The sequence below is a fragment of the Anastrepha obliqua genome, chromosome 3, assembly GCF_027943255.1.
Source record: "Anastrepha obliqua isolate idAnaObli1 chromosome 3, idAnaObli1_1.0, whole genome shotgun sequence".
Taxonomy (NCBI): domain Eukaryota; kingdom Metazoa; phylum Arthropoda; class Insecta; order Diptera; family Tephritidae; genus Anastrepha; species Anastrepha obliqua.
Window position 1 is genome coordinate 86,107,631 of NC_072894.1, and position 20,167 is coordinate 86,127,797.

A 20,167-nucleotide genomic window follows, 5' to 3' on the forward strand; every position below is an offset into this window, starting at 1 on the left:
CTTATAGGGAATGAAACGTGTACAGACCTTTTATAAGCCCAAATGATCAGTGAAAATGCCATGAATCGATGTTTGGGACATATTCAACACCGATTCCATGAATTTCAACGATGATTTCGGTTAATTTTTGATAAATTTACGAACAATTTCGATTGAGTCTTCGCAGATTACTGATTTTGGGCGGCCCATCTCTGAAACGTGTAAACCACTCTTGAACTCTGGCACGAGATAGACAATCATCGCCATAAACTTTTTTTATCAATTCAAATGTTTCGGTAAACGTTTTTCCGATTTTAGAGCAAAATTTGATTTGAAAATTTCTTCGAAACTCATTTTTGTACCGATGACACAAACTTACTGACACTTTAGATGCAATAACTTCGCTTCCACTGAACCGGAACTTTTTTGACCTTTCCACGGACTTCGTATTAAAGATTTAATTACAGCTGAACTACTTCAAAATCTCCCCATAAAAATTATGCAATTTTTTTTTAATTTAGTACAGCAATATCAAGGAATGCATTCATATATATGTTTATCCTAACGTTTTAAACTTTTTTCTTTTGTAAACGTATGCGTCTATACCAAGTGGAGTAAACAGCGTATTTTGAAGCAAAGCGTACAAAGCACAAAATCAAATTGCCCAATTTGCACGTTTTATCCCGCACTATTTTATATTGTATGCAGCATAATGATAGGCGAATGATTCCTATAAAGTATATATTAAATTTTGTTTTACCGTAAAACGTACCTCCTTCGATGCGATGCGCGCATGCTCTACAACCTGTCAACATCTACCCAACCTACTAGAAAACCCTACACTAGTACGTACGAGTATATGTAATTGAAACGTAAATGCTTTGTTAGGCGATTGACAGGATTATTCACGGAAGAAATACCTTCCATAATGTACCACCACCTTCAAAAGGGTGACCGCTATTAAAAAGAAAAATTTTCCTCTTTATAATATTATATTTCACGTATACAGAAAGTTTAAACCAGGAATCAACTAAAGAGTAATCATATCCACAAAAATACCCGGCAACCGTAGTCGCATTAACGATATTACAAATAAGGAAGCCAGTTCGAACGTGAACCGAATATTCGATGGCAAACTAGTCCATATGCAGAGTATTATTAAATGTAATGCGAGTATAATGCAAGAGTAGTAATTAAATCGATTGCGTAAATTATAACTCGTATCAGATCTCACGCACATTACGCAATTTTTTGCAAACTTTCTCAAGCCTATGAAAAGTAAATTTCTTTGCTTTCAAGCGTATTACTATTTCCTATAGTTCTCAGTTATTACTCAACAGGGAATTGGAAAATTAATTCTGGTTGCACAACAAAATGGGTTACGCTGCTGAATTGTTTAGCTGGTTTTTGAAGTCGATGGAGTATTTGGGTTATTTAGATGAAAGCAAACGTTCACGCGCCTATTTAATAATATCTGTGCCAGCTCTAACAGTTTTACCAGCAGCTTATAACATTTGCTTCAATTGGACTGATTTGGGTAATGCGATCTACGATATATTTATCATCATGATTCTGATTACAACGGTAACGCGTGCTTTTGCTGTAATAACTCATCAAAAGAAATTTGCGGATACTTATAAAGAGATTGATAATTGGTACAACGATTTGGAGGTGAGTTGACCGTTTTAACCGAATATTAGGACAAAATACAGATAGAGTTTGTATGTTTTTAAGGATAATTAAATTGTATGAATACCTGGTTTGAGCTGTTATTAAGTGAAATAAAAAGTTCTCAATATATTCCCGGTAAATACCCTTTTATATTTCCACGTTAGACGTATACCTCACATCCGGTGACGTTATTACCCGTGTGCAAATTTTTTGGTTATGGCCTTATTTCACTTCACCGAAGAGAAATACAACCATTTGGCGTTATTTCCTACGGCTTTATTGCATTGCGCCAGACCGATTCATTCTACACGGCGATGTAAAGATGGCATTATGCATTAGAAAAACGTTGTTTGAGAGTTTCGTGTTTAGATACGCCGGTTGCGTGTTACAGAGTTCCAAAGTAAAGGTAAAAACAGACTGCAAGAAAAATTCTACAGTTTCACTGGAATGAAGGTAAAAAGTCGGACGACTAAATCAATTTGTGCTGTTTACATACATATGTATGTAGCCACTAAAGTATCTAATGTACCAACCAAGCATAGTCTTCAACGATTCCGTTCTGATAAAACGGTTGCCGAAAGTGTTAATAAAATCATAGAAATCGTTGAGTCTGGCAGACATATGGGACTTTTTCCATTGATCAAGAACGACTATGGAACAACTACAATCAATAATCTTAAGGATTATCACAAACGCAGGTTGATATAATACATACCCAATGACGATATATGCAGGGACCTTAAATTTAAATTTATTGAAGCAGCACAAATCATATTCATAGGCTACTAATAAACACAAACGCAGAAATGGTGAAAATTTCAAAAATAGAGATCCGATTCTTATTTTTCGTTTCATACCATATAGTTTTTGTGTATATTTATCCGTCTCATGTCATATGCGAGGTGTGTTCAAAAAATAAGGTGAATTTTCGAATTTCGCGGGCTACGTACATTCAACTTTCGATTATTATTTTTTTATGTTGGTACACTCGTCTCGAAGATATGTTCATGGTTTTAGCAATATCAGCATAAGCAAGGCAAGTGTTTTGCGTATTCGGCGATTTTCTGTTATTGAAAAAAATGGATCAAAGAAGTTGGATCAAATTGTGTGTAAAAAATGGGATTGAGTGCTCAAAAGCACTTGAACTGTTGACAGCGGCATAGGTGACAGTACTCAGAGTCAAGAAAATGTTTACAAGTGGTACAAGCTTTTCACAGAAGGTCGAGCAGATGTGAATGACTACGCTCGCTTTGTACGCCCCAGCAACACAAACAACCTATGAAAATGTTGAGAAAGTGAAGAAAATTGTTACACTCACAAACAAACTAAACATGCCATATTGCTAAAACCGTGAACATATCTTCGAGACGAGTGTACCAATATAAAAAACTAAAAAAGTGCATGTAGCTTAGTACACATAACAGAAGTGAAACTTTCAAGGCAGACAAAGAAAGAGGGAGAGACCCAAGAGAGAATGAGAGAGAGAGAGAGAGAGAGAAAGAATATATATCTAAATAAATTCACAACATAAATTCCCCCCTTTGGGGAACCTGTTATCCCTATAGGGCGCGTCCCCAGGTGGTGGATAGGGGAACGCCTCCCAGATATGGAAGGTAGGAGAGTAGGTCTCCCGCGAACCACACAGGTCGAAGACGTAAACTTCGTTAAAAAAACTCCCTCAACCCAAGGTGTAACGCGACCCGTGCCTATTGGGTGGGTTTGGCAGCCGGGGGATAAAATTAGGCTGTCTTTTAACGGAGCCCTCCTGACACCAGGCCGCCTCAGGTTGTAACGGTGGCCTTACCATGGTATGGGGCGCTGCCATGGCGGACTGTTTATTTCCCCTAAATCCTCATTGGTCACCGCACATGGCGACATGTGCAGCCTTCTGGAAGGGCAGGTGACCGTACGAAACAGAATGAACAAACAAAATAAACAAAAAAATTCGGATAAGATTACAAAGAAGACGGACAAACGGACGGACACAGACCCAAAAGGAACGGTTAAACGGACGCACCCATTGACACAACAGTTGGACAAATGGACAACTCGGACCGACACCAACGAACTGAGGAAGTTGGGAACTTCCTCAGAGGACGAACTCTTGGCCTCCAGCCAAGAGACGGTTGATGGCAAAGCTGTGGGCCACAGCACGCCATCAACCACTAATCAACCATCCACATCCGCTGATGCCAAGGGGCAAAAGCGCCAAAACGCTAAAAAAGGCCCGTCCAGGTACAAGCTCTACCAGAGGTCTCTGACTATTCTCGGAAGAATAAGAAAAAATGAGGCTGAAGGGAAAGCTCATCCAAAGGACGCGGTCGATAAGGCAAGGTGCCAAAAGGTGGTCGATGAGTACCTGGCGTTCCAGGCCACCCAGAAGGCAGAAGCCGTGAAACGCAATCGTTCGCAGGACGAAAGCGACAAACCAACGAAGAAGCCAAAAGTGTCGGTTCACACAGCTTCAATACCAAAACCAACCAAACGCTCATTTAATGAGGTGGCACGGGATCACCTGCAAATAGCGTTGGTTGACGAATTAACTAACCGCGGTAAACCTGCATCGGATAAGTGGTCCGAAATCGAGGCACGGCTGTCCCGCATTGTCGTCGATCACGTCATGGCAAACCCGGAGGGTCATGTGCCAGGATTTGATTCAATGGAGGTGGTCCGCGGATACAGGGTGATCAAGTGCGACGATCAACTCTCCCTTAACTTCCTGCAAACAGTTGTGGGCAAAATCCAGAGCGACTGGGAAGGTTTGAGGCTCAAACTAATCCCGGCCAGCGAAATCCCTCGACGGCCGAGGGCCCGCATCTGGATTCCAAACATGGAATTTGAAGCTAAACAGCTTATTCCATACCTGCAGGCACACAACCGCACTGTTCCGATGGATGATTGGAGTATCATCAAAGCGGAGGCTCCGCAAAAGAACAGTGTGTCCTTCCTTCTCCAAATATCGGAGGAGAGCATCGAGCCACTGGGGAAAGTGGACAATAAACTTCGGTTCGGCGTCAGGAAAACGCAACTGAAGATATTCCGATCTGCAAATCCGGAGGATGAACAGGACGAGGTTGACGGCGCCAACGAGTTGCTCACATGCATGCAACTTGACGACGCCGCATCCACCAAAAACGATGGCGCTAATGAGCAGCACCCGGAAGTGCAGCTTGACGACGCCGTCAAATTGTAAAGCGACCAGCAGCATGGGTCTCAAGGTTGTCCAAATAAACTTGCAGCACTCGCGGACTGCAACGGACAACCTAACCGTTCTCCTGGCGGAGGAGGACGTCGACATCGCTTTAATCCAGGAACCCTGGGTGCGGAGCACCGAGGTGAAGGGGTTTACCGGGAACAACCACAACCTTTTCTACAAACGGACTGAAGGTAACCCCAGATCTTGTATTGTAGCTAAGAAACATTTGAATATATTTTTAATCCCATCATATTGTTCACAGGATGTGACGGCTGTGGAGGTAGAAGCCGCTGACGGTGTCGGCATCATATTGGCTTCCATCTACATGGCACATGATCGGCCAGCACCACCCGAGGAGGCTCGTCGGCTTGTGCATGAAGCCAGAAACAAGAACCTGCTGCTCGGATGCGATGCCAACGCAAGGCATGCGTTGTGGGGAAGCTCCGAGACAAACGACCAAGGTGAGTCTTTATATAATTTTATTATTAATACTAACTTATCGGTATGTAACAGGGGTAACACTCCCACTTTCACCTTTCCTAGTACGGAGTACTTCAGAGGATGGGAGGAAGTGATTGATGTTACTCTACTGTCTGAAAATAGCTCAGTAAGGGTAGATAATTGGAGGGTATCCAATAAAAGGTCCTTTTCTGATCATAGTTGGATTCTATACGATTTGGATCTTAAGGTAGATCCACCCCTACCGTATCGAAATCCTTTAAGAACCAACTGGAAGAGGTTCAAAAATATAGTAAACAAGAGGATAGGAGAGACTCCTATCCCTCAAATCACTCTCACGGAAAACCTTGAGAGCAGGGTCATAACACTGGAAAAGGCATTTAGTAGGGCCTACAAAACGTCCTGCCCCATAAAATTTAGCAAAAAAACTCACCCTCCTTGGTGGAGCAGTGAGCTCTTAAAACTAAGAGAAAAATCCAGATCAACGTTTAACCTCAGCTACTCGACGGGAAATTGGGAATTGTACAGAGAAAGTCGGAGACAGTACAAGAAGGCAATCAGGGCCGCCAAAAAAGAGAGCTGGAGGGAATTTTGTTCGTCAATCGAATCCACCAGGGATTCTGCTAGGCTCAGCCGTGTTCTTTCCAAAGACCACTCAATGGCTTCTTGGGTCAAGAAACCCGATGGAACTTGGACTGCTACAGCAGAAGAATCGCTAGAGCTTCTGCTAAATACGCATTTTCCGGGATGCAGCGCTTACGAAAGTGAGAGGGGAAATATTAGGCGGAGCCAATATAATCCACAGCATCTTGCAAATGAAATTATTACCAAAGAAAAAGTTGCATGGGCAATCAAATCTTTCTCACCCTTTAAATCTCCGGGGCCAGATGGGATCATTCCAAAGATGTTACAGGAAACCTTGGACTGTATCCTACCATGGCTAGAGGAAATTTTTAAAGCGTGTTTAAACTTAGGCCATATTCCAGATAGCTGGAAACTAGTCAAGGTCGTCTTCATACCAAAAGTAGGTAGAAGAGGACATGAATCAGCGAAGGACTTCAGGCCAATCAGTCTTTCGTCTTTCCTGTTAAAAACTTTTGAAAGACTTTTGGATACGCACCTCAGAAGCTCTTTGGAGAGCTCGGGTTTATCAACTGCACAACACGCATACCTTAAAGGCAAATCTACGGAGACAGCGCTTCACGAGGTAATCGGAACAATAGAGGGCTCTCTAGAGAGCAAACATTATACCATGGCGGCATTCTTGGATATCGAAGGCGCCTTTAACAATGTTAGCACAGATGCCATCCAACGGGCGTTGATAGACCTGGAAGTGGACAGTTGCATCAGTAACTGGATCATCTCCATGCTAGAAACCAGGATCATCAAAGCTAATATGGGTAATATCAACATAACCAAGAAGGTCCACGGAGGCACTCCACAAGGGGGAGTATTATCTCCACTTCTTTGGCTATGTGTGATTAGCAAAATCTTAATAAAACTTGACGGAGGTGGGGTAAAAGTGGTGGCGTACGCTGATGATGTGGTCTTAATGGTGTCAGGACTGTGTCCAAATACGATCAGTGGGATCATCCAAAGGGCGTTAGGCGAGCTTAACTCTTGGGCCACAGGATGTGGGCTAAGTTTAAACCCGCGTAAAACAGAACTTATGCTTTTTACCACCAGATATAAGGTACCAACTTTTACCCTACCAAATATCAACGGACAAACTCTGTCTTTATCAACCAGCGCAAAGTACTTAGGGGTAATTTTGGACTCCAAACTTAGCTGGAAGTTAAACGTCGAAGAACGGGTAAGGAAAGCAGAAATTGCTTTATATGCCTGTAAGCGTATGCTTGGAAGAAGATGGGGTCTTCAACCTAAGCATACATTATGGCTGTATAAGGCGGTTATACGACCCATTTTATCGTATGGTTCGGTAGTTTGGTGGAAAGCTCTAGGGAGAGAGTACAATACCAAACTACTCGGCAGAATACAAAGATCAGCCTGTGCAATAACGGTCGGTGCAATCAGATCATGTCCTAGAGAGGCTCTCAATGCACTGACACACGTTATTCCAATAGACCTACATATAAAGAAGACGGCAACCATGAGTGCATTTAGGTTAAATGAGGCGGGTCGCTGGAAAGGAAAAACTTATGGTCACGCTAGTCTATTATCGCGACAAACTCAGTTAACCTCGGTGAGGACTGACTACATCGTCCCGATGGTAACGTTCAATAGGAATTTTGCCACACTCTTTCCATCTAAAAAAGAATGGAATAAGGGATTCTCTCTAAACAACTTCGATACCACAGTCTATACAGATGGCAGTAAAATGGATTGTGGTGTTGGAGCTGGTATATATTCTCATAGACTTGGAATTGAAAAATCTGTGCGTCTCCCTAATACCAGCAGCGTCTTCCAAGCGGAAGTACTAGCAATTGGGGAAGCCTGTAGGTTACTAATCGCAGATTTCTCTTTTAAGGGCAATATCGCTATTCTTTCGGATAGCCAAGCCGCAATCCAGGCGCTGGACGCGACTATAACAACCTCTAAAGTGGTGGAGCAAAGTAGGAATAGCCTCACCAACTTGAGTGAAAACCATAGAGTAACCTTAATTTGGGTGCCGGGACACCGGAACATAGAAGGCAACGAAAAAGCTGATGAACTGGCAAGAGGGGGATCTGCCATGAATAGCGCTCTTGCAGTACCAGTATTCACTCCACTAGGTGCGGTCAAGAACGCAATTTCCCTAAAATACCTTCGAATTGCAGATTGTAGATGGAGAGACCAGACGAAATGCAAAATCAGCAGAACGTTATGGCCAACCTACAACCTCAAGCAATCGTCGACATTAATAAACATGAAACGACGGGACACCTGTAGACTTACGGCAGTCATAACTGGCTTCTGGTCTATCGGAGAACAAGCCGCCAAAATGGGCATCCCTCACAACACATACTGTCACAGTTGTAAACAACCGGAGAAAAAAGAAACAATCTTCCATTTCCTCTGTGAATGCCCTGCCCTATGGAGGGACAGAATGTTAACCCTGGGCAAACCGCTGTTCGAGAGTCTCGAGCAACTGTCTGGCTTAGACGTCAAGGTTCCTAAACCGCACAGACTGGATATAGTCCTGCTGCAAATAACTGTTAAACAATTTGGTAACGAGGATGTGGCAACAAAATGGTGCGGAAGCGCTAGTTGGATTCTGGCTGAATCACCACTCTAACCAACCAACCCAGAGGCAACAACGCGCACTACTCCGAGCGTTTATCACCCGCACATACGCAGCGATTTTAGGACCGCAGCAACGGCACAAATTACCGCAAGGCAATACCAGTAAATCCAACGCCGAAATGGATAGCACTTTATAGTACGCACAAGCACTAGCCAGGAAGCGGAAATAAGCGCCAAAAAGTAAGCACCAAAAAAAACGCTCAAAAATTTGGGACCAAAAAAAGCCCCAAACAGTAGGCACCAGGGAAATATAACGCCAAAGGTAGGCACCTAAAATATATTTCCTACAAGTTTGCACCAACAAACAAGCGCCAAAAAGCAGGCAGTGTTATTTCTCACCAGAAATTAGCAACCACAAAGAAAAACTCAGGAAAAATAGCCTAAAGTGTATCTAAGATATATATAAGGTATAGCTCTCTATCTTCCATCTTTTTTCTCTCTCGCGGAACGAAAATGCCCAAAACGTTGCATGAACTTGAAATTTTACTTTTCAAACTCGCTCGTCCATCGAGTGAAACCTCTTTCCCTTCAAAAATAATAATCGGCAGTCGAAAGTATACAGCCCGCGAAATTTGAAAATTCACATTATTTTTTTTAAAAACCCGTGCATCGGATTCCAGATGACGGAGGCATACTCCAATATTGAACGGACCAAAGCATTATCTAAGATTTTCCTAGTGTATGCACCTTCTTAAATGCAACCTTTTGTAAGGATGTGCCCAAATTCTAATAATGTCACAAGTAAGCAAACCTTTAAAAATTGAATCATGCACACTGTGAATTATTAATGCGAATTTAATATTATATGTATGCATTTTTAAGCAGCACGATGATGACAAAAGAACTTTTAGTGAGCTACAGAAATTCACTAAAAATACTCTGCGTGTTTCGAAATACATTCATCGTTATGCTATAATCACTGCCTTTATCGTTGCCTTTCAACCAATTCTGACACACTATGGCAGTGAGTATGTATGTATATTTATACCTAAAACAGAAAATTGAAAAAACAAATTTCACACTTTAATAGACTTCGTTATTGGCATTGCAGTGCCAGGTATCGATTTACTAAGGAGCCCGATTTACGAGATTATCTACCTACTTCAAGCATTTTGGGTAATCCCAGTATGCGCTTATTCATACTTTGCATGCGCGGAATCATTTCTAATATTCATGTCTTTTGGAACATTCATGCTGAAAGATCTTCAGCAGGAAATGGATAACTTATCCCAAATGGATGAGGAGAATGCCTTAAAGAACATCAAGGAATGCGTGCAATCCCATATGAAAATAATAAAGTAAGTGATGAAAATATTTTCTTTTATAGAGCCTCAAATATCTATGCGAATGCGCCCAAGATTAATAAAATAAATGTACATATTTCCTTAGCTTTTATGATGTTTTGGAAGAAATATTCTCGGCCACAAACTTGATAGATGTCAGTATTTATTGCATAGTCATTTGTATGTTGCTGATATATTCAACAATGGTGAGATATACTTTACTAGATATAAATACCTTGTTAAGCTTAGTACGAGTATTACTTACTGCTGTAAAAAAAGTTGAGTCTAAATATATATATATACATGAACAGTCTGTGCCATATTTAAAACTTTTTTACATGAAAGTATATACTAAACTACGAGTCGCAATTACTCAATAAGCCGTGTAGTCTTCATCGTTGTCGAGTATAGCCTGGCATACTCTTCATGCTTTGAACCAGCTTTTCTGCGTAACTCGTCGAAAAACAGGACTAGATTTTGCGAACTTGACGCACGAGTTGCTTTAAATCATGAACTGGCCTTCCGGCAAGATGCGTTTTCATAATTCTTCACACATTTTCAATGGGGTTGGCCTCTGGGGACTGGGAACGCCAGTCCAATACTGTGACGCTATTTTCTTACTTTGTTGTTTTTCAATGTGTTTTTCTGAGAGCAGTGATTTTGATGATGTGGGACGGTAGGATATGTTCGCCTTTCCGTCGTCGATCGATGGTGTTGATGCTCACATCTATTCCCTTTTTAACAAGAATTGTGCATGCTTGGCGTAGTCGCAAAGAAGGGTCCCGCTTGGACGATCACTTTATCCTGCTTTTTGTCGTCACTCGTTTCAAGCCCCGTGAAAAGTCATCAACATTTTTGTACACTTCATACCACTGATTCGACATCACAACAAACTTTTTTGATTTTTTAATCACTTTGCAGCCGCGGCGTAAGATAATTGCGTCCCTTTCGAATGCGTGCATAAAAATACCGCCTCAAAACGCTTCGTGCACTTCTCACTCACTTCTGTTTGGTTGTGTTTGGGAAAGTTAGGAAACGACACTAACCTGAGTTAGCACTGACGTTGTAGCCCTTAAGTGCGACTATTATGCAGCAAAAAGCAGAAGGAAATATATCTTGAGGTTACAAGAAAACAACCGGTTCTTTTCTTCTGACGCAGTATATTGTAAATATATATAACTGGCGCTTACATCCTTTTTGGGCGTTTGACCGAGCTCCTCCTCCTATTCGTAACGTTCGTGTTGATGTCGTTCCGTAAATTGAGGCACCCACAGTTCTAAGCCGATTTCGAACGGCAAATGGGTTTTTGCGAGGAGCTTTTACATGATAGAAATACACTCGGAGGTTTGCCATTGTCTGCCCAGGGGCGACCGCTATTAGAAAAACGTTTTTTATTGTGGTGTTTCATGTACGGAGATTCGAACCTATGTACTTCCGAATAGTAGCCACGCACCAACCTATTCAGCTCGATGATCGCCAGTTAAATGTACGGTGTAGAATAATATCGAGGGAATTTACTTCGCCAGCAAGTGTAAGTCCCATCCCATTTAGTAAGGATTCCAAATGGAGGCAGCGCTTCCCTTTGGAGATGAAAACCATTTTTGCAATAGTCCATCCCTTCGGTGTATGGTAAAAGTTGAAGCTAGCCTTGTAAAGCCTTGTGGGAGGACTTCGAAATTCATAGACCACTTTTAATTCAACGGACAAGATGCCATCTAGCTGGAGATTTATACGGTTGGAAAAGGCTAATTGCCACCCTTTTATGACGTATAATGTTGCCGGACATACTCCAGGTTCTCAAATTGAAGGTGTTCGCGCAAGTATTCTCCGTCCACCAGGAACATTGACGCTGTAATTTGGGGAAATCGACACTTTCAAATATTCCATCAGAGCTTTCTGCAATGTTTCCGCAGAAATCCTTCAAGGATTCCATTTGGACCCTTCTGAGGTATATTTGAAAAATTTCGAGGGCATCCGTATATGCTTGCCAAGATCCCGTTCTTTTTGCTAGATTAAACATCTTCCTGGTGTCTCTCCTCAATGCGGTAATTTCCGAATACCACCAGGGTGGAACGCCGTTATGACGGTCTTTAGAACATATGTTTTAAAAGCAATGTTACGACGAGTCAAGCTCAGCTGGAAAAACACTCCTTGTCCAAAAAAGGTTCGCTTTATAAGTTCCTAACGGCAGGCTGCGTGTACCAAGAGAAGCATGTTTGTGGAGTGACACTGGATCCAGTCCGATCGACGCTTATTTTTGTAACATGAAAAGAAGGGAACTCTCAGAAAGTTTAAGAGAAATATAGAGACGATGAGAAATAGAGGACTACTAAGTAACAAGCTAGTATTTGATACTATCCGACAGAGCACTTGACACCAGCGTTAGATTTGGGGTAGATTCGACACCCTCCGGGTCTACATCACAGTGTTCTGTAACAGGGTTCCCTCTTGTAGGATGCGTTTACCCATTGTACACTAAGATCTTGATGTGAGAGACGCCAGGTACCTATTGACCCCGGCTACTACGGTACGCATCAATCATACCCTGCTAATTGATCAACCCTGCATCACAAGTTAAATTTTAAAAATTCAAAATGGTCGATGCAGTCGGATTGGTTTGAAACTTGTTACCCTAGGATTTTTTGGATCGCTGATCACAAATCTGAAGTAGGATTTAAAAATTCGAAATGGCCAATTCGATACGGGCCCTGTATTTACCCTACATAAAATATACTTATTTTCCGAAGCCTACCGGGAAGAGGTTACAGTACGAAATTAACTTTACATTTTTGTTCTTTTTTTATTTTTTTTTTATTTCATTATAATAAGGAAAATTAGGAATTTCGCATGTTTAGTTTTTGTGATGTGAGAAGCTACTCAGGAGTACTGCCAGTAAAACTTATTAAGTCAGTAAAACCTATTAGAAAACAATAACAAAATATGCTTAATAATTTATAATAGTTAAATTAAATAATTAAAATAAAGACTATTTTGCATTCTGTTTCTCTATATTTTACCGTACCACACCTTGTTAATAAAAACAATAGAAAAGTATTATTTATGGCTACGCATATACTATTTTAAGTAATATTTCGATTCCTTGAAAAATTAGTTCAAAAATTAAAATAGGTATCTAATATTGAATTTTTAATTGATTTTATCACATTTTTATATATTTTAATTTTTCAGGAATATGAACCAGCACTTATTTTAAAAGGCATTTTAATCTTATGCGTTCAAACAGTCTCCATTTCTCGAACTTTTTATCTGGCAAACAATTTCTCTGATGAGGTTAGGACTATTTAATTTTTATATTCACAAATTGTTAATCAATGTTAACCGAAAAATGTATGTTTCAAGAGCCGTACTGTAGCTAACGCAGCATATAATACCAACTGGACTCAACGTGATGTGAAATTTCGCAAATGTGTACTGTTGATAATCATTAGAAGTCAAAAACCTTTGCAGGTAATTTTATTAAAAAGAAAATAAAAATTAATTGTGCATATGTACGTATTACACTTATACAAGCCTTAACCCAAGGCTCCGGCCACGAAGCAACAATTCTTTTGATGCATTAACTTTAGTCAAATGGCGGGTAAATAACTTTAAAAAGTATGGGTTCATTCGTACTGCTCAACAAATGCTACAATACGGCAGCCCTGTTACTCTTTTGCAACTTTGTTTCAGATACTTAACTTAAATATTAGGGATATTTTGCGCGGTTTGCATTTGCTCGAAGGGAGATTTTAGTAATGCATTTTCAAATAAGCTTAGCAGATACTAAAATATAATATAAAAATCAAGGAGTCATAAGTTGTAAGGAGGAATTGAGTAGTATCCGGATTTTGTAATGTAATTCTCAGATTTTCGGACGTTTAAACATTCAATAAAAACAATCGCTTAGGCTCTAAGGTATGTATGTAAGCATGAATTATGATAATTTCATGAAAAATAAAAAAATAACGATTGGATTTACTTTCTTCCTGACATAAGAAATTTTATTATGTCGGTTCTTCACTGTTTTGGGCGCCTGAAACGTTTAAGTTCGAAGTGCTCAGACCCTTAGCGCTTATAAAAGTGCATTGGGCATGAAGCTATGCGCTATTTCCGCATTGATTTAGATTCGATCAAGCCCAGATAACAATGAGTTTTTTTTCATTTTTATGTTTATGTAGTTATCATAGTAGGCACTGACATTCAGCTATCAAAATATTCAATAACGTTTACCATTTCAAAAGCCATCGCGAGATCGGTCTTCATCATGGCTTCTCGGACGAAACTCTTTTTTGGCTAAGCTGCTACTAATTTCAATAACCAAACTACTCGTCACTGGAGCTAATAAGCATCAAGCATCACTCTTCTAGTGCATGAATTTCCAATAAGTTTATATCTTCTTCGATGGCATTCAGTGCGCTAGTGCAAAATTTTTGTGAGCTTCTTTATGAGAATTTTAAGCTTGGTTTTGGTGCAGTTAATGTGCAGAATACAATGTGCCGCTAAATGCAAATCACTACTTTCTTCTTGGCAAATTTGGCATTTAAGCATCATTTCCGTTGTTTGACAGCCTATGTCGGGGCATAACGTTATTCGCTCCATTATATGCAGCGGACATGACGAGGTTTCGGAGATTTGCGAACAACTTAGAGATTCTAAATGGACTACTGCGACATTCATTGGTTGCCCTGGGCCTAATTGATTGTCATTGCAAAATATGGACTAACGAGATTCACCACGTAAACTATTATTACTTTGACCAATTCACAAAACCAATTAACTGAAAATAAGTAATTTGAATTTTTTAAATTTATTAATTTTTCTCTTATTCTTATTCTTAGTTCACTGCTGGCGGCTTCAAGCCCTTGACTATGGAAATTTTTCTCCGAATTTTACGCATTTCATATTCCCTATTCTCTTGCCTAAAGGGCACAATGTGAACAGCTGAAAATCGATCAATATAATCTCAACATCAATATTCATATATGTATTTGTAGATAAAAATGTTTACACACCTGAGAATGAGAATTCATTTTGAAGAAGTCAATGGAGTCCTACACAACATATCACGCTTATATAAAAAAAAAACATTTTGAATATTACAATAGAATGTCATAAAGTACATAATAATAGTGTATGTATTTAGTACCTCCTTTGGAGCACTAATAAAAATGTTTAAATGTGTAGATTTGCACGAAAAAATTCTAAATTGTTACACTCAATAATACAGAAGCATTGGTGAGTATGAAGATCTATAAATTCTACTTGGTGTTCTCAAAAATGCAGGATTATGCTGTTTTTTTTTTAATTCGTCACAGTCGCTTTTGAAGTTTTCCAAATTTACCAAAGCAGAAAACACTTGGTTTCTAGATTAGGAATGGATGTGAACACCATTAGTTATTAAATAAAATCGCCCTTAAGATTTTCTATAAGTAAAGCGCTTAAAACTTCTAATAACGCTTCCAGACAGCACACGTACTTGGGAGATTCAGCCGAATTCTGCACGATCATTTCTCATGTATTCATACACTCGCCCAATCAGTCGTGCAGACGGCAACGAAGCGACATTGTGTTATTTTTTGCGTATATCACTAACACATTCTTGTTTTTTCGTAAACAAACCCATCCATTACCCCGGCTGCGTCAGCCCATCAACTGATTCTGTCTTCGGTATGATATTGGCCACACCATTAAAAATCTTTTCTCCATGGGTACTGCTGTTGTTGCCAATAGAATGCACAGCGTCAATTCCCTTTCCAATGCAAAAGGAACAAACAAAAGGAGGAGAAATTGCATGTTGGTGAAAATTCAGTGAAAGACTTGGTAATATGGTGATTTGCGATATTTAAACTAAACAAACCAATAAAAACGAAAAGCCGTGTGTTAAATTGTGAAAGCACAAATTAATGTAAAGCCTCCAAATGCGGTTTTTTGCATTTGCGTTTTTGTGCGCAAGACGCCGTGGCTAGAAAGTATGTGTGTGTGCGTATATTTTCTTGTGTTTGGTTGTTTCCATTGCTTTCTTCAACTCTTGTTCTTCACAAACAAGTAATTCCCCATCCTTTTGTTTGTTTATTCATGGGCTCTTACGACACGGCGAACTCGGAAGACATAATCTTGTATTCTATCATTCTTGGGCTCTTACGACACGGTGAATTTGAAAGGCGCAATCTATTATTCTATCATTCTTGGATATCGCCTATTGTCTTCAAGGAGTCGCGAAATGGTGGCAATGTTGCTCTAAAAATCATTTTAACCCGTATAGTTCGAGAGAAGGCAATGCATACTAAGCCATTTCCTTCCAAAATCAGAACATGCTGCGGAACCTAACGAACCTAACGGACGAACGGTATTTCTATTCCATATGAAAAGTGGGTAAAATAAAGTTAGGAACCGATTTAATGGCACACAACTTTTACATATTTAATTGCTTATATAAATTTGTGTTGTAGTTTAATTGCAGCAAGAAACTGCAGGGTCAAAGACAGAGTTTCCGCTAGAGATAAGCAAATAAGTTTTGTAACTAGCTTTTTCTAATATCAATAGCTCTTTTGTGCGAATGATCCTTTTCCCGACTTCGCTTCCCTCTACATTTGCTCGATTAGTCCTGGAGTTTAAAAAAGACCCTCCATTTAGTATAGATCTACAATTTCAGTTAAAACCCTTATTTGATCTTGGTACTCCATAATCTGAAATATTCATACTTAGTATATATGCCTATAGATATGTATCTTTATCCTTAAGTGCAAAAATTCTAGAACCAAATTTTAATTTCACAGCTTACCGTATGCATTCCAATAAACCTCAACAAAACTGCACCCACTAAAAGAATTTGTAAATGAAAGCGAATACCAATAGAACATAAATGGTATTGTCCGAGGACGAGCAACTCGGTGCACCTCCTCTTTCCTCGATCCAAACAATTCAGCCCATTAACGAGTTAATGTGTTAGCTTATCATCTTGGACTCGTTGTACAACAGGTTCACGCACTAGTGGCTTTTCGCAAATAATTTTTGGAATCCTTGGACTCAGTTTTTCTTTACGTGTTGAGCAACTCTCGGTTAGAAAATGTCTACCTTTCCGCAATTCACATTCGTTTTCTATTTTTAATATAACGCCTTTCTTCTTTATCGCCTTCAATTCATTCACTTATTACAACTATAGCTATCACAGCCGTTTCCATCGCACTTGTTGTTTACTGGTGTTTGGAGGAGTCAAGAAAAATGTTAAGTGAACCTCCCAAAATTTTATGTTAGCAGAATAACTTCATTACATGATGCGCTAGTCTATTGATATTTTGACTATTTTTTAACCATTTATTTTATTTTATGTGTTTATAATTTGGAACAGAGCGCATATCATATTCCATGTAAAGTTATAGTATATATCATATACATATGTACATATATACAATATATGTATGTACGCCAACCAGCAAAGGAATGTTTCTACTTCAGACTTTCATTTGAATTTTCTTTTCTTAATTTTGTGTAAGGCTTAATGGTAAAAGCTATTCACTATTGAGCAAGCAGGAACAGTGGGCGAATGCATACAAGCTGCATACTTCAGGAACACATGAAAATACTAATATTTATTTCAAACAAAGGCTCTCTTTTGCAACATGGAAGTACAGGCAGACAACAGAACACTAAATTTTCACTCTTATAGTTGCACTCGCTCAAAATTCAGTGGCCTTGAACCTTCCACCATATTTGCATATTTGGAACAAGTGATAGCTGCACGAATTACCTCAATACTTGTAAAACCAAGCATTTATTTAGGGTTTTCCGTTGTCGCTGGCCTGTATTTTCAAAAGTTTCAATCCTTTGTTGTTATGGCATTATCAATCGTCTACCTGCTAACATTCCAAGCCAAATCGAAAATGTAACAGCATAAAAGGTGGGAATTTTCGCAAAATTACTTAGTTCTATTTCCATTTTAAACCTAAGCACTTCGAGCAAAATCAACCTACGAGGAATAACATCGAGTTGAAAACTTGAATACAAAGTATTGAGGCTTACTTGTTGACACTATTGCTGACCGGAATCGCTTCCTGTAAGCTGCTGCAACAAATTACTGTACCACTTTATTTTCTCTCATTCAACCAATCTAAAATGTCGATTGGAATACGCCGCAGGCTCGTGCTTAAGGAAATGATGGAGGACAAGTTTGAGTTGCCCACAGAGAGGCAGCAAATAATGCGTGTGATTAAATGTCGTGACAACAATCTGTACAAAGTTGAAACTGCAATTGTGGGCTCTGAGAATACCCTAGCCTCCATGCCGAAAAAGTTTCGTAGGAATATATTGATCGGGCGTGGAGATTATGTGCTGGTGGAACCTATTAAGGGTCTCAGGATAAAGGGCCATAAGGTGAAGGTGGAAATGTGTAAACTCCTAACTCCAGAGCAATTAAAAGAATACAGTAGGGCTGGTGTATGGCCAAAGCAGTTTGGTGAAAAGCATGACCACGACCAATTCGTTATGGTAAGCGATGGAGAAATGAATGGTGATGAGTTAATAATTAGAAATCCCAATGGATCTCCATTGTCGGTGGAGGATACTACTGAAGATGAGGAAATTTGCAGTACTTCTACTGACGAAATTAGAAATGATTAATATGTACTAATTCTGGCAATCGTCGGCAGCGCATATAAGAACCGAAATGACACGCTACGAAAAGTCTTCCGATTTCAAAAATTCACAATTGTAAATGTGTCGGCTTAAGATTAACTTAGTATTATAAGCATCAAAAGTTCACCTTTGTTCCATGTAAGGTTTAAAAATATGTAAGTAAATACTTATTTCCAGAAGTATTTTAAGGAGTCGGAACTACATAATATTGTTGTCTTATAAGCAAATGTACCCACTTATATTATATTTAATTGCATTGGACTCAAAGTCTGATTTTTCGTATCACATATATGTATACACATACACATACGTATACATATTTTATTACAATAAAATTGTTTCAAAAATAATTTATGTACGTTATTTTAAAGAAACAGTGTACGTTATTTGGAGAGAATCCACAATCTTTGGATGTCTTATAATAGTATAGAATATTCTTGAAGAATTGGATCACACTGTTCGAATCCTAGTCCTTGCTTGGATGTAAATCCATGATATGATAGAATGAAAAACATGTTTTATAATTAATATTTTCCACTTTAACGCGTTGCGTGTAATTTCTTTAATCTCTTACTGGAAACAAAGCCTACTACCACGTCATCAAGAAATGAAGTATCTGCTCTCAAATAAATTCTAAACGCTTTTATTGTTTTCGGTGTTCTTTGAGTTTACTGCAATGTTTAAAATTCAAATATTTAGAGTGTAAAGTGGGTAAAAAGGGCAACAGCTCAAAATTATAAATAATTTTTTAAATTTTATTTCTATAGTGCAACTATTGTTCTGGTAACCCTAACATCGTCATTTTTAGTCTACGTCCAAGCATTTACTACCATAAGGCATGCATTCTAGTTTAGCATTTCGTCCTGCTTCATTGTGCGTGAATAATTTTTAGCCGAAGAATGATTACTATTCTACTAGATTTAGATTTGCACATAAAACCTGCCGATTGTCTGATGAAATGTGCTAATAAAGGAAATAGAGAGATAATTTATCAGTTAAAACTTAAATGTTGTATTCAAATTTTTATATTTAAAAACAAAAATAAATAATTGGCGCGTACACTTCTGTTAGGTGTTTGACCGAGCTCCTCCTCCTATTTGTGGTGTGCGTCTTGATGTTGTTCCACAAATGGAGGGACCTACAGTTTCAAGCCGACTCCGAGCGGCCGATATTTTTATGAGGAGCTTTTTTCAGGGCAGAAATACACTCGGAGGTTTGCCATTGCCTGCCGAGGGGCGACCGCTATTAAAAAAATGTTTTTATTAATTTTGCTTTCACCGAGATTCGAACCAACGACCTCTCTATGAATTCCGAATGGTAATCACGCACCAACCCATTCGGTTACGGCAGCCGCCGCTATTTATAGAGATCATTTTTTACTACATTTTTACTACTACTCTACACTAAATTTTTGATGAATTTCAAACAGATTACCAATCGCGACATAAAACTGAATGAGGTTGGCAATTAATGTTATGAAATATTTTAAGTCATATTATATAATATATTGCCAACATCTGAGCAATGTGCTGTCAGTTTGCATGTTGCACATGTTGCGTGTTGCATGTTGCACAGACGATTGGTATTGTTTGAGTCGCTTACTTTGGTAGCATCTTTAATAATAAAGAGTTCCAGATTGTGCAAACATTGTTTACCTACAACGACTCACTTACTCAACGTCCTTCTTACCTCTTCATTCCTACAA

General features: G+C 39.2%; 2 protein-coding genes across 2 annotated transcripts; both read left to right on the forward strand.

The window, feature by feature from the left end:
* The first annotated feature begins 1,353 nt into the window (after positions 1 to 1,353).
* Positions 1,354 to 14,768, forward strand: LOC129242772 (odorant receptor Or2-like). Its single transcript, XM_054879603.1, has 7 exons — positions 1,354 to 1,650; positions 9,374 to 9,512; positions 9,579 to 9,846; positions 9,938 to 10,037; positions 13,021 to 13,122; positions 13,192 to 13,299; positions 14,670 to 14,768. Exons 1-7 carry the CDS (start codon positions 1,354 to 1,356, stop codon positions 14,766 to 14,768), a joined length of 1,113 nt encoding a protein of 370 aa, XP_054735578.1.
* A 3,175-nt stretch (positions 14,769 to 17,943) lies between these two features.
* On the forward strand, positions 17,944 to 18,447 carry LOC129242103 (probable RNA-binding protein EIF1AD). The gene has a single exon (XM_054878660.1). The coding sequence runs from the start codon at positions 17,944 to 17,946 to the stop codon at positions 18,445 to 18,447; it is 504 nt and encodes a 167-aa protein (XP_054734635.1).
* The last annotated feature ends 1,720 nt before the right edge of the window (positions 18,448 to 20,167 follow it).

Excerpts from the sequence above, each read along its gene's own strand:
- LOC129242103 (XM_054878660.1), top strand. The coding sequence starts at position 17,944 with ATGTCGATTGGAATACGCCGCAGGCTCGTGCTTAAGGAAATGATGGAG.
- LOC129242772 (XM_054879603.1), top strand. The coding sequence starts at position 1,354 with ATGGGTTACGCTGCTGAATTGTTTAGCTGGTTTTTGAAGTCGATGGAG. Across the intron at positions 9,513-9,578 it reads AATTCTGACACACTATGGCA|ACTTCGTTATTGGCATTGCA; the intron begins GTGAGTATGTAT and ends ACACTTTAATAG. Across the intron at positions 9,847-9,937 it reads TCCCATATGAAAATAATAAA|CTTTTATGATGTTTTGGAAG; the intron begins GTAAGTGATGAA and ends ATATTTCCTTAG.